This window comes from Cynocephalus volans, chromosome 10, assembly GCF_027409185.1.
Source record: "Cynocephalus volans isolate mCynVol1 chromosome 10, mCynVol1.pri, whole genome shotgun sequence".
Lineage (NCBI taxonomy): Eukaryota > Metazoa > Chordata > Mammalia > Dermoptera > Cynocephalidae > Cynocephalus > Cynocephalus volans.
Window position 1 is genome coordinate 73,280,293 of NC_084469.1, and position 20,120 is coordinate 73,300,412.

Here is a 20,120-nt window from a genome sequence, read left to right on the forward strand (position 1 = left end):
GTTAATTGTCAGTCCTTTTCAATTAGGGCATGAAAAAGATTAATTTTTCCCTCACTAATTGATGTGTATGGTCTGCCACTGCAAGCTTCATCTTCACTATCATCTGGTCCCTTCTTAAAAGGAGTTAATCATTTGTAAACTGCTGATTTCTTTGGGGCATTGTCCCTATAACTTTTTATACAGTATCAATGATTTCATCATTCTCCCACCCACACCTCACCATGAGTTTGAATTCGTTCTTGTTTCAATTTTAGTAGAATTCATGTTGCTCTGAGAGGGGCTGTTTTCAGACCAATATCCTTAATAGTGCCTCAAACTAGATCCTGTTCAGACTTGTTATAACAAGTTAGTATGAGTTTATTTTGGTACAAAAAAATTTCGCAATTCATGCACGGTTTTTTTCATAATACTCAATTTCCATGAACTTTTTGAAGACCCCTTGTATTTGGGACTTTGAAATTTGTCTGGAGAGTCAAGGAAGGCTTCCTGGAGGATGTGATGTTTAAGCTGTCACCTGAATGATGAGTAGGAATTAACCAAGTGAACAGAGGTGGGGAGAACTTACCAAGCCATGGGAATTGCATGTGCAAAGATGGGAGGAACAGGGCTTGAGGAACTGAAAAGTGACCAGTGTAGGTGGAGCATTGCCTGGGTGTGGGAGAGTAGCAGAGGTGAGACTTGAGAGTTGTGGGTGGGTCTTGCTTTGCTCCTCCTTGCCCTTAGGGTCAAGTCTAACCAGCTCATTTTCCACTACACTCCCCCTCTCCACTCCAGTCATACCCACATCATTCAGGATCCCCACTCCTGGTGGCAGGGGGGCAGAGGGAGTATTTCCAAGGAGGAAATGCTCTGGAAGGGCTAAAGGGGTAAAACAGTTCATGCCTGACTTGGGGGTCAAGAGCTGGAGGCTGGGTTTCACTTTCTCCAAGTGCACAGAGGGAAGGAAAGGTTACATCAATGCCAAAGGCAAAGTCCAGTGCAAAGAGCCAAATTCATCCACTCGTATATTTTATTTAAGACAGCTCCATCGTAATGCTCCCCACACTTGTAATCATTTCACCTATGTCTGTCTCCCCCATTAGACTGGAAGCTCCAGGGGGCAGGACCATGTCTTTCTTACCCACCAAGCATCTTAGTCCAGTGCCTGACACATAGTAAGCGAGTGCTCAACAGTTGTTGAAGAAATGAATGAATGAACAGCAACATTTGTTGAGTTCTTACATTGTACCAACACCTTACTTGCATCATCCTCATTTGGTCTTCACAACAACTCTGAAGAAACTAAGGCTAAGAGAGGTTAAATAGTTTATCTGTGTTCACACAGGTTATAAGATTGGAGCCAGCCAGTACTCTTACCATACATGAATAAACAAGTGAGCAGAAGGTGCTCTCAAAGCCAGCCTGATGATTTCCAACCCCAAAAGGCAAGTATAGGAACCTACAACCCCCATGCTGGCACCAACATATCTTGAAACGTCGGGTCCTTTCTCAGCCACTTCACATCAATTGGTGGGGTGCCTGCCGGTTAGGCCTCCCCTCTCCAGGCCTCTGATTATCTCTAAAATGGAAATGACAATCACTGACATTATTTACCTCACAGGGTAAAGGGCAGCCAATGTAAAGAAAGTACAGTACTTAAAAAATAAAAGATGTACTTTATAACCGAAGCCAGGTTTACAAGAGACCTAAAACTCAGTTTCTTCTCAAGAGGACACGTACTGGAGTTTCCCCACCCCTCCTGAGAGTCAAGGTGCTTCTCCAACTTTAATGACCATACAAATCACAAACAGCCTCGGAATCTCCTTAGGCTACAAATTCTTATTCAGTAGGTCTGGGGTGGGGCCTGAGGTCTGCTTTGCCAATGCTCTCAGCGATGCCAATCCTGTGGCCCTCAGGCCATACTGAGTAGCACAGACCTAGTGGACAGAGCAAAGTTAAATCCCAGTGATGTTTCTTACACTGCGAGAACTCAGGGGAGTTGATTCACTTCTCTGAACCTCCTTTTCCTCACCTATAAAGTGAGGGTGATGATGCCCACCTTGTAGATATAGGTATTACAAATCCAAGGGTAAAAGGCATAATAAAGACTGTCGGCCATTTCACTATACTAGAAGGAAGGAGGGGAGAGAGTGCATAACTGCAGTTTCTTTCTTTGGTCAATAGAGGTCACCTTTGCATCATTTCGGCTTATGAATGTAGGGAGCCTGTGGCCTCAGAGGAGACTCCAGGCTTCTGAGTCACTGGGGTTCCTGGTACTCGGCCACTGCCTGGTACATCCGAGTGACACCATTATATTAAGGCAGGGCCATCTCTAAGTCATGGCCTCCAGCCCGGTGGGGAAATTAAACCAATCAAATAATCACAGAAACTAATTGTGTAGGTACATGTGATAAATACAGATATTATGAATCCAGGTTTGGTAATATGAACCCAGGTTTCCTAGATATGATACTATTAAAATTTTTTCAGTATGTTTGGAGGAAGGCCAGAGACCATTCAGCCGGGAAGAAGGCAAATACTCCATCCTTAAAGCCTGTCAAGTCTCTTAGGGGAAATAGGCATAAGATTCATCCATTTGGCCATTCTTCCATTAAAAACGAAATTATGCATTAGTTAAGAGAATGCTACCTATAGCAGATAAACCCTAATATCCCAGTGGCTTAATACAATGTTTATAAATCACATCACAGTCTAATACAAATGGTCCTGGTCAGGCACATGAAAGCAGTGATGAGGTATGAGGCTAGCAGGTGGGTGGTTACAAGTTTTCAGATAGTGTGGTCAACCCTTGGAGTAAATACTGTTGAAGACATTCCCCCCCCACCCAAGAAATTCTTTGGGTGTCTTTAGGTGTATCGCTGGGCTGATACTGCAGTAGCTGTCAGTTTGACTAAGGGTCCACAGCTGCCCTCTTCTCAGTCGAGTTGCCCTCTATTGAAAGGGCACCCAAACCTCAGCTGGGAAGTTACATTACACAGTAAGTGGCTGGTTGAAGTGGACACCCAAGGCTGTTAGTCCACCCCCCAACTTCCAGTCCCCACCCCTGGCCTCAAAGTGAGGCTAACTTTATTGTGCTCTAGGGAACCTCTGTAGTCAGGCTGGAGCCAGTCTCTAACTGAGATCATATTCTTGCTGACCTTTCTTCACATGCCCTATCTTGCTTTCCCCATGCAATAAATCAATTTTACAGGAATCCCCATCTTATCTCAGGCCCTTCTTCTAAGGAATCTACCCAGTCCCTGAGTCCCCTTCCTTCCCCTACTCCGGCCACAGTCCGGGAGATTAGTTTATTCCCTGGAGCAACTGAATGGAAAGCCTCCTGACTCAGGAACCTGAAATTCAGGAGAGTGCAGTGGAGATGTGAGGAGCCAAAAAAGGGGAAGTTATGTGGAATTCTACCTCCTGAACTGATGAGACCTCAATCTCTCTCATCTGCCTGCTCTAAAAGACTGGCAGCAAGGTTTTTATACCCTGACAGAAGATGAATCTCAAGAGAAGGTGAATGACCTCAATGAAAAGACCTACAGACAACCCAATGTAAAGTGTGGGTCCCTGCTTGAATCCTATGGTGATGGGCCCAGCTGACAAATAAGGTGCAACCAAGTACACAGCTTTCAGTCAGCAGACACTTGGCTATGAACAATAGATACATAGGGAGATTTGAGGAAAGTTTCTAACATATAAGAAAGAGACCAAAATAGCAATCTGAGAAAAGAGCAACTCAGAGCAGAGCTAATGCAGGGAGAAAAAGAAAAGAAAAGGGAATAAAACAATATTTTCAGAGAAATAAAGACATTGCAATTATGAAACAAGAAAATGATGAAAATTTATAGAGTATGATAGCCAAACTAAAAAAAATCAATCAAGAAAAAGTTGTGAAAAGTTATGAAAATCTCCCAGAAAGAAAAGCAAAAATACAAATTAAAAAGAGAAAGGAGAACATTCTGGTGACAAACCCCAACAGAAAAAAAAAAAAAAAAAAAAAAAAACTATGAACTGTGAGAAAGGAATGAAAAATAATGATCATATGAAAACTCAGTAAGATACAAGAGAAAAAGACAATTCAACAAAATCAGGAAGACAATTTGATATGAATGAGAAATTTAGCAAAGAGATAGATATCATTAAAAAAAGAAACAGAAATACTACAGCTGAAGAATTCAATAAATGAAATAAAAAATGCAAAGGAGAGGTTCAACAGCATACTCTGAACTCAAAGATAGGTCATTTGAAATTACCCAAAGCAGGGAAAAAGAATGAATAAAGCCTACAGGAATTAAAAGACACTGTTGAGTGGACAAATATCCAAATTATAGGTATTCCTGAATTAGAAGAAAAGGGAAAAGACATTGAAAACCTATTTAATGACATAATAGCTGAAAACTTCCCAAGTCTTGGGAGAGATATAGATATACAGGTCAAGAAAACTCAAAGGTCCCCAAAGAGGTTCATCCCAAAAGGTTCTCCCCAAGCACATTATAATCAAAATGTCAAAAGTCAAAGACAAAGAGAATTCTAAAAACAGCAAAAGAGCAGTGTCAGGTCATATATAAAGGAATCCCCAATAATCTAACAGCAGATTTCTAAGCAGAAAACTTACAGGCAGGCCAGGAGAGAATGGGATGATACATACAAACTGCTGAAAGAGAAAAAATTGCCAGCTAGGAATACTACACCCAGCAAAGCTATCATTTAGAAATGAAAGAGAAATAAAGGTTTTCACAGACAAACAAAAACTGATGGATTTCATCACTACTAGATCACCCTTACAAGAAATGATCAAGGGAGTCCTACATCTGCAAGTGAAAGGACAATAATTATCATAAAAAAAAAAAAATAAGAGGATAAAACTCACTGGTAATGCAGGTACACAAATGGAGAAGAAAAAGGAATAAAACCATATCACTACAGAATACCACCAAACTGCAATGATGAATAATGAGACAAAAAAGGAAAAAAAGATACACAAAACCACGAGACAATCAACAAAATGATGGATCTCTTTTTTAATTTTTTTTTTTTATCATTACACAATGTATGAAGCTCCTACCTATTAATAATAATCTTGGGCTGGCTGGTTAGCTCAGTTGGTTAGAGCACAACCTTATAACACCAAGTCACAGGTTCAGATCCCTTTACTAGCCAGCTGCCAAAAAGAGATAAAAAATAAAAATAACCTTGAATGTAAATGGACTAAACTCCAATTAAAAGATATAGACTGGTTGAATGGATTAAAAACAAGATGCAGGCTGGCCAGTTAGCTTGATTGGATATAGCATGGAGTTATAACACCAAGGTCAAGGGTTTGGATCCCTGAACCATCCAGCCACCAAAAAAATTTTTTTAATTTAAATAACAAGACCCAACTATATGCTCCCTTCAAGAAACTTCACCTGTAAAGACAAACATAGACTGAAAGTAAAAGGATGGAAAATGATATTCCATGCAAGAAACCAAAAGCAAGGAGAAGTACCTATATTTATATCGGATAAAACAGACTTTAAATCAAAAACTGTAAAAAAAGACAAGGTCATTACATAATGTAAAAGGAGTTGATTCAGCAAATGACTATAACAATCATAAAGATATATGCACCTAACAATAGAGCAACCATATATATAAAGCAAATTTTATTAAATCTGAAAGGATAGGCTCCAATACAATAATAGCTGGGGACTTCAACTCCTCACTCTTATGAACAACACTGTACCAACAAATTGGAAAACCTGCAGGATATGGATAAATTTCTGGACATGTACAATGTACCAAGATTGAGCCAAGAAGAAATAGAAAACCTGAACAGACCAATTATGAGGAGCAAAACTGAATCAGTAATAAAAAATATTTCATTAAGAAAAGCTCAAGACTGTATGGCTTCACAGATGAATTCTGCCAAACATTTAAACAGGAATTAATATCAATTTTCAGGGTTGACCAGTTAGCTCAGTTGGTTAGAGCATAGTGCTGATAACACCAAGGCCCAGGGTTCAATCCCTGTACTGGCCAGACACACACACACACACACACACACACACACACACACACACTCTCTCAATCAATCAATTTCAATTCTTAAACTCTTCCAAAAAATTGAAGATCAAGGAATTCTTCCAAACTCATTCTATGAGAACAGCATTGTCCTGATACCAAAACCAGACAAGGGCACAAATAATAATAATAATAATAATAATAATAATAATTTTTAAAAACTATAGGCCAATATACCTGATAAATAAGATTTTAAAATTCTCACCAAAATAGTAGCAAACTGAATCCAGAAGCATATTCAAAAGATTATTCACCATGATCAAGTGGGATTTATCCCAGGAATGCAATGTTGGTTCAACATACACAAATAAATAAATGCGACACACCACATCAACAAAATGAAGTACAAAAACCATATGATCATCTCAATTGATGCAGAAAAAGCATTTGATAAAATTCTACATCACTTTCTGATTAAAAAAAAACCTTAACACATTAGGTGTAGAAGGAATGTAACTTAACCCACTAAAGGCCATATATGACAAACCCACAGGTAATAGCATACAGAACTGGAACAAGACAAAGATGCCCACTTTCTACTCATATTCCACATAATACTGAAAGTCTTAGCCAGAGCAATTAGGCAAGAGAAAGAAGTCAACTCGTCCCTGTTTGTAGATATGATCTTATATACAGAAAACCCTAAAAGCTCCACCAAAAATCTCTTAGAACTGATAAACTTAGTAAAGTTCCAGGATACAAAATCAGCAAAAACTCAGTAGCACTTTTATACACCAAGAACCAGCAATATGAAAAAGAAATCAAGAAAGCAATCTCATTTACAATAGCTGTTATAAAATACCTAGGAATTAATTTAACCAAGGAGATAAAAGATTTCTACAAGGAAAACTGTAAAACACTGATGAAAGAAATTAAAGACTCTTCTCCCTTCCTCTTCCTCCCCAGCTTCCCTCCCTCTCTTCCACTTTTGTCCCTACTCCCTCCCTCCCTCTCTCTCAAACATACCCCCAGTTGTGCCTTCTCTCTCCCTCCCCTCTCCATTTTGTCCACAGCAGCTAGGGCCTGCAGTCTCCCGTGCAGGACCCAGCCGGTACCCCAGGTCTCCCTTTAGTGCCAGGTAAACGGGAAGCCAGAAGTAACCAGGCGGGGGAGGACAGAGCAGGAACGGGATGTCAGAGCCCTCCCCACCCCAGGTATGGGCAAGCTGCTGCTGGGGTCACCCCCTCCAGGAGAAGGGGGGAGACTTGAGATTGGTGGGTGGGGAGCCTGGGGGCCCTAGTGAGCCTCCTGGTGGAGGGTCTGGGCGGGAGTAGCAGGTGGGGGTACGGTCCTGGGAGGCTGAGGGAAGCAAGACATTGGGGGCATTCTGCAGCAGATAATGACCATCACCAACCAGCGCCTGGACAAGGCCCGGGCCAAGAAACAGGCCCTAAACTGCCACTGAAGGAAGCCTGCTCTCTTTAGCGTTCTGTGTGAAATCAAAGAGAAAACCAGCCGCGGCCTCAGCATTCGAAGCTCCTAAGAGGAGGAGCTGGTGGACCCACAGCTGATGCGCTTGGACAATGTGCTTCTGGCAGAGGGTGTGGCTGGGCCCGAGAAAAGGGGTTGGGGGTGCTCAGCAGCTGCAGCCGCTGCAGCCTCTGGGGGCATCGTGTCCCCTGACAACTCCATCGAGCATTCGGACTACCGCAGCAAACTTACCGAGATCTGTCACATCTACCACTCAGAGTTGGAGACGTATGAGCAGGCATGTAATGAGTTCACGACCCATGTCATGAACCTGCTGAGGGAGCAGAGCCGCACGCGGCCGGCCGTGGCACCCAGGGAGATGGGGCGCATGGTGAGCATCTTCCACCGAAAGTTCAGCACCACCCGGATGCAGCTCAAGCAGGGCACCTGCCACACTGTCATGATCCTGCATTCCCGCTTCCTGGGTGCCAGACGAAAATGCCCTAACTTCAGCAGACAAGCCACTGAGGTCCTGAATGGGTATTTCTGTTCCCACCTGAGTAACCCATATCCCAGTGAGGAGGCTGAGGAAGAGCTCGCCAAAAAGTGTGGCATCACCGTCTCTCAGGTAGGTCTCCAGCTGGTTTGGCAACAAACAGATCTACTATAAGAAAAATATTGGAAAGTTCCAAGAGGAGGCAAACATCTATGCCACCAAGACTGCAGTGTCAGCCACCCAGGGGGACCACAGCCGCACCAGCTCCCCAGCACACCCTTCCTCCGCAGGATCCAGAGACATGTTTCTGGGGATGCTCGGGCTCAACAGAGATGCCTACTCTGCTTCCCAGGTGGAATCACTCTGACACTCGATGAGGCCAGGGGGCTGCAGATATAACCCTGGGGGTGGCCGGAGGTACAGCCCTCGGAAAATGAGGGCAAATGGCGGCTGGCAGGAGGCTGTGACCCCATCCTCAGTGACATCCCCAACAGAGGGATCAGGGAGTGTTCAATCCGACACCTCCTACTGGTCTTGCCCTTCAGGATCACAGGGTTGGAGCCCTCACAAGTGACTCTTGAAGAGGACGCAGGCATCCAGAGGACAAACCCCAAACACAGGAGAAGCACAAGACAAAAGTGCGAATGGGGTTGTCCCCTCCCCAACTAGACTCTCTCAGTGCTGGGGGTGCTGACTACATGTCAGGGAAAATGGGACCCCTAAGGGGAGAGTGGAGTCTGTCTCCTCTTTTTTTCCTTTTTTCTTTTTTTATTGAATCATAATTGATTATACATATTTTTGGTATTCGATGTTGACATATGTTGATCAAATCAATATTATTAGTATGTATATTGTTACAAATTGTACTTATTCTTTATGCCCCTTGTCCAATCTCTCCCCATCCCCCTCTCCCTCCCCCCCACCACTGATAACCTTAGATTTCTTCTCTCCCTCTGAAAGAGTAATGGTTACTCTGTTGATTTGTTGTCCAATGCTGAAAGGTGTGTTCAGGTTCCCCAATATTATCATAGAGCAGATGCTTCTTCTGTCACTCTGGAATGAGCTTTGTGGAGAGAGACATCCTCTTCTTTTCTTTGGTCTTTCACTCTTTTTTCTCTCCCCCTTTCTCTTTTACACAGAAACACACACACACCAGAAACCTACTTCTCCAACCTCCTTTTCTCCTCTTCCTCTGTCTCTGTCTCTTTCCCCATCCCTCTCCCTCTCTCATATACACCCACATGCAACTATTCTGTTTCTCTCTCTCTGGGCTTCCCCACTTTCCCTTCCACACCCCACTAACATGCTCTGGAATCTGTGGAAGTGCCAGCCCTGCCCGACCAGAAATGCCAGAAATGGAGACATGACTTCTGGACAGAGGACATGGGCCATGCCCCCTGTGCATCCCCAATCCCACCCGCTGCCCCTCCAGAGGCTTTATTACCTCCTACGCAGCTCATTTTAAGCTAATAGAATTGCTCGGTGGACAAGAGAGTCTGACTTAGATATCTACCTCAGAGGAAGTTTCTGCTACTTTAGGGAACTGTTGACTGGGCTTTGGGGTTGACCTTTTTTTTTTTGAGAAAAGAAAAACCCTGGGATCCATCTGTATTTTTTTGATTTTGTTGTTGGTGATGGTGCTTAATTTTTAGTTTGGGGAAGTAGCTTCCTTATATATAAATATGCTGGGGTTTGTTTTGTTTTGTTTTGTTTTTCTTGCTTTTCCGTATTAGGTGTGATAGCCAAGAGGTCCTGGTGAGAGAAAGGAAAACAAATAGAACTGCTAAAGAAGCCCACCTGGCTCCAGACCTGTCCCTCGGGGTACCAAGCCCTCCCACTTAAGTCACTTAGACGTTCTTTGCTTGTGCAGGCAGGTTTCTGCTGCATTCGGTGTAAAGGAAGTGAGGAGCTTGGCCTCCTATTTCCCCTCTTCCCACAACCCTTGGGCAGGGCTTAACTCAGTAATTTTGAGGAAATTGAAGATGCCACTTTCTCTGTGAGTGATGCATCTTTAAATTTTTTTTAACTACTTTTTGTAGATTGGAGAAGGAAGAATAAGGGGAGGTTATTGCCAAATATGTTAAATATGGATTGAGGTGTTTGTATATGTATCTCCCTCAATTTCCCTAGAAATGAGGTGTCTTTTTTTGTCATACCACAACCAAGGGGTGCGGGGAAAGAGGAGGTAGGTTGCTAAAAGCCAAGTATGGGGGAAAAAAACAATACTGTCCCATCCTTGGCCCTGAACCCTGTCATCTGATCCCCTCAAACATCCTCAAGATTTTACCAAGACTGTCAGAGTGGGGGACCCATCCTGTCAATAATTACTGCTTTTAATTTTTTAAAGGAAAAATGGAAGTATTAGCACATTATTTTACAGTACTGAGATAAATGCCAAACAAAACAGCTTAAAAGACATGAATCTAGGGAACAGGACTAAATAGAGGTGGGCAAAGTTGGCACAGGGACTGCTGGCATTTGATGTAAGCTTTTTCGTACCACTTGATATTTTAAACTAGATGCTTGACCAGTACTTCATTCGCCCCCCCCCCCTTTTTTTTGGCAGCTGGCAGGTGTGAGATTCATTCCTTTTTATTGCTGAATAATATTAAATTGTATGAATCTTTCTATCATATCATACTGCCTAGAGGTTGTGCAAAGTCATGGGCTTTGTAGGAAGGAGCCTGGGGTTGGGGTAGGGAATAGAGGTCTTCTGCCTTGGGCTCAAGACTGATATCTTCTCCTTCTGCCAGTCAAAGCTGTCCAGGCTGACAGGTTTCTACTCAGTAGTACAACAAGGCAATGCCAAAAAGACTCCTGGAATGATTCCACCCAACCACCCTCTAGACTGCTCTGGCTTCCCGTGGTTGTCTGCATCCTCTCCCATGGGGACCCAAGAATGTGGCCAAGGCTTCTTCCCAGGCAGTAAACCACAAACTTTGGGATTCTAGAACACCCTGAAGAGGCTGTCTTGGAGTTTGACCTTTAAGTGATCCTGGAGGGGAGAAAGCCTGTACCGTAAGTATTGATTTTTCATTATCACAGCCTTTGGCCCAGGATAAGAGAGACCCTTCAGACTCGGGGAACCAGCCACAAGGTAAAAGGAATCAGGTGACCAAGTGGCTAGGCCCCCACTCATGTAATAATGGGCACATGGAGCCAGCACACTGGGTGGCAGAGCCTGAAATGGGCCCAGAGGTGGGGAAGGCAGTGAATCTCAGGGTCCAGAGTGTGATCCAGATTCAAATCCCTAATCTAGGTTAATTTCTTAATCCTAAGGAAATAGAGATGTACTTAAAGATTCACGTGCAAAATTATGTACAAAATTATTAATTGGAACTACTGTTTATTACAGTGAAAAATTGGAAAACAATCTACATGTTCAAATATAAGAGAATGGTTCAATAAATGGTACAGCCACACAGAAGGACACTATTAAGCTGTTGAAAATGAGTAGAGATGTAGATCTCTATTTACTAACACAGAAAGAAGGGATATATTGGGTGGAAAAATATCATGATATTGTGATTCTATTTTTGTTTAGAAGTATGTTTATATATGTATATGTATTTGTTGAAAGAATATATACTGTTAAAGTATAAAAGGATAAAATCCAAAATATTTACAATGGTCCTCACTAGGAGATGGAATTATAAGTAATCTTCTTTAATTTTAAAAAATGAATTGCTATTGCAATATTTTAAGTAAAAATTTTTTTTAAAGTCATAGCCTCATCCTTAAGACTACGTGTTATTTTAGGAGACAGGATTCATTTGTTCAGAATAAAATGAGTAAGGTGATATAAGGGTGGAGAAGGATCATGGAATTACACTTTGTTAATGAACAGATAAAAGAATGCCAAAGGACTCTGGATCCATTCTAGCTCCCCTATGAACCAACTCTGAACCAGGGGCAAGTCATACAGTCCTTCATCTGAGAGCTGAAGTTTTCTCCAACCTCCCAGCATTCACATTTTGATCATTCTTTTTTTTTTTTTTTTTTTCCTGGCAGCTGGCTAGTAAAGGAATTTGAACCCTTGACCTTTGTGTTATCAACACCATGCTTTCCCCAAGTGAGCTAACCAGCCCGCCTCCAGCATTCACATTTTGAAACTCCATGGGCTGTGCTTTGAGTTAACTGGTCCTATGATCAGACCTTTACTTTTCTCCTCCCAGGTTCATCCTGGATTCCATTCAGCCAGCCATGCATCTGTGCATGCATACATCCATTTATGAATCCATCCATCTTTCCATCCATTCATCCAAGTATCTATCAATCCTTTCATCCATTGATTTAGGCAGCTATATACACCAGGAGCTTTGGGGTTGGGGGTTAGGGTGGAGTGGTTAAGAAGGATGAGTGTGCTATCATCCCTACCCTCAGGGAACTTCACAGAGGGGATAAGCCATGGACACATGCTAAGTGAGCCTGAAAAAGATGCTCAAGAACCACTAGGAAGAGAGCAATTACTTCTGGCTAATGAACTAGGGAAGGCTTCGTGGAGGGAAGGAGGTGACATTTGATCTAGACATTGAAGATTCAATGTAGAGAACTGACGAGACACGAAGTAAAGGAGAGAGAGCTCTAGACAGAGGGAATAAGGTAAATAAAGGCAAGGAGGTGGGAAGGTGAGGGTGTGTTTGAGAATAGCAGAAAGGCCGATTGCCAGTCATGTAAGAATCTTGAAAAGGAGCATTGGGCGGGAGTGGTGGAACGGGTTTGTGGAAGGTGGGTCTTGGCTCTTAACGTGTGAAAAACACAAACTTTCTTCATTCACTTTTTTTTTTCTTTTTTCTTCATTCACTTTAAATCAGAGTTCCTCAAACTTGCTAACTCCAGGAGATCACAGATTTTCCAGGTCCTTCTTCAAAGATTCCGATTCAGTACGTGTGGGATAAGTGGGTGCCCTGGAACTACCATCTTCAGGCAAGTTTGAGAAACACCAATTTTTTAAATTACTGTTATAATTTATCTCAACATCAAATAAATTTCAGTTAGTATTACCAACATTACATCATAAATTTAAAATTACAAAAACTATCAACCTTCATACAGTAAAATTATACTCAACGTTCTAAAACCTATGTAAATAAATGATTCTCCTCAATTATGTAGATAGGAGCAGACAGCAAGATCCTCATGAACTTTCCTTTTTAAAGCCCTTAGAACCATGCCCCTGACCACCATTATTAATCCATTCACTGCAGCATGGTCCTGCAATCCAATCACCTGTCCGAGGCCCCCCACCACTTCAACCACCATAATAGGATTTCCCACCCTCAATAGTCACAGTGGGGATTTAAGCTTCTAATAGATGAACTTTGGGGACACAATTCAATCTATCCACAGCATGGCTATTCATGTTGTTTTGGTGGCTGGCCAGTATAGGGATCCGAACCCTTGACCTTGGTGTTATCAAGTGTTCTAACCAAGGAGCTAATCAGCTAGTCCTCACAAGTGGCTATTCAACACTTGAAGTGTAGCTAGTGAGACTGAAGAACTGAATTTTTTGTTTTCTTTTTTTAAGTTTTTTATAGTTTATTAATCCTCTTGTGAAAAATCCTCACAATCACTGCGGATAAAGTCATTGAAGAATCTTGACTCCGGCTTTTTGCCAGCAGCGACACCTTTGCAGTTCCGCTGACTTTCTTCATTCTGTTTCTTGTTTTCCTTTCAGTGTTTTCTTGGGGTGTTTTTCTTCTCATCCAGGCCATGTCTTCTGAGTCTATGTTTGGGTACATTTTTCTTTGTATAATCCAAGGAATCGTAAATGATGCCAAAGCCAGTTGTCTTGCCACCACCTAAACAGGGTCTGAATCCAGATACAAAGATGACATCCAGTGTGGTCTCGTACATTTTGGCTAGTTTTTCCCAAATTTCTGTGTTAGATACTGTTGCCTTCCCAGGGTGAAGGACATTGATGATCGTCTGTTTCCTCTGAAGTAGTCAGTTGGTCATGAACTTCCTGGTCTGGATAGTTACTGTGTCATTCATGACAGCAACCTATCCTCAGGAAGCCAGGGAGGAAAGGAGCAGAACTGAATTTTTAATTAAATTTTATTTTAATTATATAAATGTAGATATCCATACATGGCTGGTGGCTGCCTTATTGGACAGCACAGATTTAGGGTTTCTTTAATGTCTTTCAAAAATTAAAAATTTCTCCATAAGGGTCTTGCACATCTTTTGTTGGGATTATTTCTGCGTGCTTTCATTTATTCATTCTATGTATCTGCATATATATGTATCTATTTGTCTATTTAATCTTTGCAAATGTAAATGTTTCTTAGGAGCAGCTAACTTTCAGAATTCTTCCAATAATTCTAATTTTCTGTAAATTTTCTTGGCTTTCTTCATTAACAAGTATACCACAGAAAAATAATTACAGTTTTGTTTTTTCTTTTCCAATTCTTATAGCTTTAATTTCTTTTTCTCATTGTATTATATTGACTAGAACTTCCAGTACAAAGTTAAACAAAAGTGGTAATGGTGGTCATCTTGTGTCGTTATTGATTTTAAAGGGAATGTGTCTAACATTTAATTGTTAAATATGATATTCTCTGTAGATAGTCTTTATTAGGATAAGAATTCATCTTTTAGTCCTAGTTTTTCAAGAGTTTTTATTATGAATCAGTATTGAATTTCACAGAATGTTTTCTCTGCATTTATTGAGATGATCACATGATTTTTTCCTTTATTCTAATGAGGTGGATTACATTAAATTCCCTGAAGTTGTTTATTTATTTTTTATTTATTTATTTTTTTTAAAAGATGACCGGTAAGGGGATCTTAACCCTTGACTTGGTGTTGTCAGCACCACACTCAGCCAGTGAGCGAACCGGCCATCCATATATGGGATCCGAACCCATAAAGCCAATTTGGTAATTTTTTTTAATTACTGGATTTGTTTATTAATATATCATTTAGGATTTTTTGCATCTAGGTTTGTAAGTGAGAATAAACTGTAATTTTTCTTTCTGCAGTGTCCTTGGTTGTTTTGGTACCAAAGTTAAATTTGCCTCCTAAAATGAGTTGGTGAGAGTTTCCTCTTTTTTTTTTTTTTTTTGGTCTGGAAGAGTTTGTATAATATAGGCATTATTTTCGAATGTTTGATTGAACTTGCCTATGAAACCATCTGGATTTGGTATGGTTTACTAGGGGATACATTTTAAAGTACAGAATCAATTGATTTAATGGTTTTAATTTAATGGACTATTCTGGTTTTCCATTTCTTAAACTCTTCTTGGTAAATTTTATTTCTCTATTAAATTGATTATTTCATCTAAGTCTTCAAATTTTGGGGCACAGAACTGTTCATAATATTCTCATGGCATTTTTTTACTCTTTTCTATAACATGAAGTTATGAACCTCTTTCCATCCCTAAACTCATTTGTCTTATATTTGGTATTGCTACTGAAAAGTCAGTATAATTCTAGTTTCTGTCATGATCTATTTTTTCCTTCTTAACACTTATAGAAATTTCTCATTGTTTTCAGTGTTCTTAAATTTCACAATTATATATCTGTATGGCATGTATGTGGGGGAGGTGTGTGTGTTTCTTATCCATTCTATTAGCATTCTGTGACCCCTCTAAACCTGAGTTCTTACATTTAGTTTCTAATTCATGGAGATTCTTGAAATATTCCCACTCCTTTTTTTTTTTTTCTTTCTTTCTTTCTTTTCTGGAACTCTTATTATTCAAATATTGGGGTGTGTGGTGTGTGTGTGTGTGAGTGTGTGTGTGTGTGTGTGTGTGTGTGTGTGTGTTTCTCATATTGATGCCTGGGTGGAAGAATTCCTTGATCCGATGTTCATTCTTTAGCTGTTTATTCTATTTATCCTATGTATTGAGTTGTCTATTTAAGCTTTTATCATCACAATCTCCAATTGGTATTTCTTTGCAATTTCTGATTTCTGCTTCTTGTTTCCAGTATCCACCTCCCATTTTCTGTCTCCCACCTTCTGTGCACCAAGGTGGTACACAAAAGCAATTTGACATGAAGGATGGAAGCTCAAGTCTATCCCCAGCAGAAGTCTCTATTTCACAGATGAAGAAACTGAGCTTCAGAGAGGGAAAGATACTTGCTTACGGTCATAGAATAAGACAGCAGCAGTGCCAGACTAGAACCCAGGACAGTGAACACAGAAATCATTCCATAACATGCTATCTCAAAGATGACTTATCTATATGGGGAAAAAATGTATTTTATCTCCTATCTCATCATACACAGAAAACAATTCCAGATGGATTTGAATTATAATTTAATTATGATTAATAGATGCATATTGATTTAATTGTGAAAAGTTCAATGATAAAGCTTTTAGAAGGTAATGTAAGTTTTGTGGCCTTGAGATAGGCAGACATTTCTTAAACAAGATACAGAAAGCACTAACCATAAAGGAAAAATGAATAAATCAAACAACTAAGACTGAGAACTTCTCTTCATCAAAAGATAACATTAAGAGAATGAAAAACAGGTTGGCTGCTTAACTTATTTGATTAGAGCACAGCTTTGTAACACCAAGGTCACAGATTTGGATCCCTGTACTGGCCAGCTGCCAAAAGAGAAGAGAATGAAAAGCAAACCATATAGTTGAAGAAGATACTTATAATCCATATAACTGACAAAAGGCTTATGTCCGGAATATACCAAGAAATCAACAAGAAAAAAACAGACAATCTAAAAGAAAAATTAGACAAAAGACTTGAATAGGTGTTTGTCAATAGAGGATATCCAAATGACTAATAAACATGAAAAGGTGCTTAGCCTAATTAGTCCTTAGGAATATGTAAATTAAAATCAATATGAGATGCTACTATACATGCACCAGAATAGCTAAAATTAAAATGACAATATCAAGTGTTGACAAGGATGTGAAGCAATTAAAGTTCTCGCACACAGCTGGTGGGATTGTAAATTGGTTTAGCCACTTCAAGAAACTGCCACGACACATTAAAGCTGAATACTCACATAGCCGACAGAAATGTCCACCTATCTATAAGATTAGTCCTAGCAGCATTATTTATAATAATTTCAAACTGGAAACAACCCAAACACCCAACAACAGTGAACAGATAGTAAAAGTAAATGGATATTTATGCAATGTAATAGTATACAGCAATAAAAATGAACAAATGATTGCTACATCCAATACCATGGACAAATATCACAAACATAATGTTGAAAGATTCAAGTTACTTTGGGGAAGAAAATGGGGCAATGAGTAGGAGAAGGCACAGGGGAAACTTCTGGGGTACTGTTAATGTTCTATTCCTTGATCTGGGTGGTGGTTATATGTTTGTGTTCTTTTTATGAAAATTGATTTAGCTGTACATTTACAACTTGTACAGTTTTCTATATGGAGTTATACATTATTCTTTAAAGCAATCAGAGGGGAAAAAGACTAACTTGAACCATTGGAGAATAAATCGGTGACTTGGCCTATTTGTCTGGAAGGAAGAGAGATACTTGGAATTTTCACTATCCCCTGAAAATTACCCAGGAGTCCTGGAATTATGTGAGTCTGGGGTTGTACCAGTCTTTGTGTTTGTGTGTGGTGGAGAGGGGTTTTAAAAGCACACTAATCATCTGAAGTGGCCAGAGCATTTTGAGAGGGCAAAAGCTAGGCTAATGGCTCCAGGATGAATGAGGTTGAGCAGAACAAAAGGCGCCTTCCCGCTCTTGTCACAGAGCCAGTCTCTTGTCTTGGCCAGAGAGGCTGGAAAAACTACGGTGGCACTGAGCATGAGTGCCTAAGCTCCTGGCAGCTTTCCTTATGCCAGTCAGGAGCTCCTGGTTATCACTGGTTGTAGTGGATTTAATTACGTCCCCCCAAAACTTACTGAAGCTTGAATCATGTCCCATGAGTTGTATGTATTAAACTTAGCCCCCACTGTGACTTTTAAGAGGGTGGGAAATCCTATTATGGTAATTCAAAGGTGGAGTCTTCAAGAGGTGTTTGGATTGTAGGACCATGCAGTAGTGAATGGATTAGAAATGGTGGTCAGGGACATGGTTCTGAGGGCTTTAAAAAAAGATGAGAAGGCCAGCCCATGGCTCCCTCAGGAGAGTGTGGGGCTGATAACACCAAGGCCCCGGGTTTGGATCCCATATATAGGGATGGCCGGTTAGCTAACTGGGTGAGCATGGTGCTGACAACACCAAGTCAAGGGTTAAGATCCCCTTACCGGTCATCTTTTTAAAAAAATAATAAATAAATAAATAAATAAATAAATAAATGAAGAGGAGAGTCTGCCTTTTGCTCTCTCTCTGCTTCCTCCTCTTCCACCATCTTGCAATGTGAGATTCCTGGGTCACTGTATTCACCACCAGATGGACTTTGGACTTAGCTTTAGAAACTGTAAGCAATAAATTTTCTTTTCTTTTCTTAGAAGCAACATAAACAGACTAATATGGAAAATTGGTACCAGAAGTGAGGTGTTGCTTGTAACAGATACTTGAAAATGTGGAAGTGGCTTTGGAATTGGGTGTTAGGTAAAGACTGGAGAAGTTTGGAGGACTCAGAAGACAAAAAATGAGGGAAAGTTTGGAATGTCTTAGAGACTGGTTATGTGATGGTGAGCAGAACGCTGACAGAAATGTGGACTATAAAGACCATTCTAAGGAAGTCTCAGATAGAAATAAGAAGGAGTTTATTGGAAACTGGGGCAAAGATCAACTTTGCTATGAACTGGCAAGGAGTTTGGCTGCATTCAGTCCATGCCCTAGGTCTCTGTGGAGGCTGGAACTTAGGAGTTGTGAACCAGAGCATTTGGCTGAAGAAATTTCTAAGCAGCAAAGCATTAAGAAAGTTGTATGGCTACTTGTAACAGCTGACGCTGAGTTATGGAGGCAAAGGCATGACATAAAGCCAGAACTTAAAAGGGAAGCGGAATGTAAAAAATCAGAAAATTTGCAGCCTGACCATGTGGTAGAAAAGCAGAGAGCATGCAGTGGTGCAGCCCAGTGAACATTAGCTAAGAAGATTAATACAAAGAAAGGGGATTATCAAGAGAAGGGGGAAAGGGCCCTGAAAGCATTGCAGAAGGCTCTGGGGCCAATATTTCCATTTCAGGCCCACAGACCTAGGGAGACAAAATGGACTTGGGGAACAGGCCTGGGGCGCCCTACACAGGCTCACTGCTCAGGACCACCTTGGGGAGCTGCTTTCAGCATCAGCACCCCAGCTGCTTTGGCTGCTCCAGCCATGGCTAAATTGGTCCCAGGTGTGGCTAGACCTACAGCTTTGGAAGATACAAGCCAGAAGCATTGGTGGTGTCCACATGGTGTTAAGCCTTTAGGCTCACAGAATGCCAGAGCTGTGGCACCTGGGAACCTCCACCCCAATTTCAAAGGATGTATGAAAAGTCTGGGGGCCCAGGAAGAGATCTGTTGCAGGGGCAGAGTCACCACAGACAACCTTCACTAGAGCAATGCTGAGCAGAAATGTGGGATCGGAGTTGGAGCAGAGAAACCCCATCAGCACCATGTATAGTGGAGCTGTGAGAGTGGGACCACCATGGAGACCCCAGACCTGTGGAACTACCAGAGTAGAACACCGGCCTGGGAGAGTTAAAGCATCACGTGAGACCAGGAAAGCTATAGAAGCAGTGCTGCCTGAGGACTTGGGGACACAACCCCCAAACCAGCATGCAGAGGACGTTGAACATGAAATGAAGTTACAAGATTCACCAGCTTTGAGATTTAATGCTTGCCCTGCTGGGTTTTGGACTTGTTTGGGACCTGTTACCCCTTTATTTTGGCCTATTTCTCCCTTTTGGAATGGGAATATGTACCCTATGTTTGTCCCCCCATTGTATCTGGGAAGTAGATAATTTGTTTTGAATTTCACAGAAGGGACTTTGAACTTTGGACTTTTGAGTTGAAACAAGTTGAGACTTTGCAAATGAAATGAATGTATTTGCATGTGAAAAGACATGCGTTTGCGGAGGCCAGGGGTAGAATGTAGTGGATTGAATTATGTCCCCCCAAAACTCACTGAAGCCTGAATTGTGTCCCCCAAGTTTTATGTATTAGAAACTTAGCCCCCAGTGTAACTGTTAAGAGGGTGGGAAATCCTATTATGGTAACTGAAAGGTGGTGGAGCCTTGAAGAGGTGATTGGATTGTGGGACCGTGCAGTAGTGAATGGATTAAAACAGTGG

General features: G+C 41.2%; 1 protein-coding gene across 1 annotated transcript in view; it reads left to right on the forward strand.

The window, feature by feature from the left end:
- Positions 1 to 7,178: 7,178 nt before the first annotated feature.
- The window catches only part of LOC134387441 (pre-B-cell leukemia transcription factor 2-like), a 30,262-nt gene continuing 17,320 nt past the window's right edge, over positions 7,179 to 20,120 (forward strand). Inside the window, 5 exon segments of the mRNA XM_063109909.1 lie at positions 7,179 to 7,202; positions 7,358 to 8,086; positions 8,307 to 8,524; positions 9,688 to 9,775; positions 11,000 to 11,051. Coding sequence (XP_062965979.1) covers positions 7,179 to 7,202; positions 7,358 to 8,086; positions 8,307 to 8,524; positions 9,688 to 9,775; positions 11,000 to 11,051 — 1,111 coding nt within the window.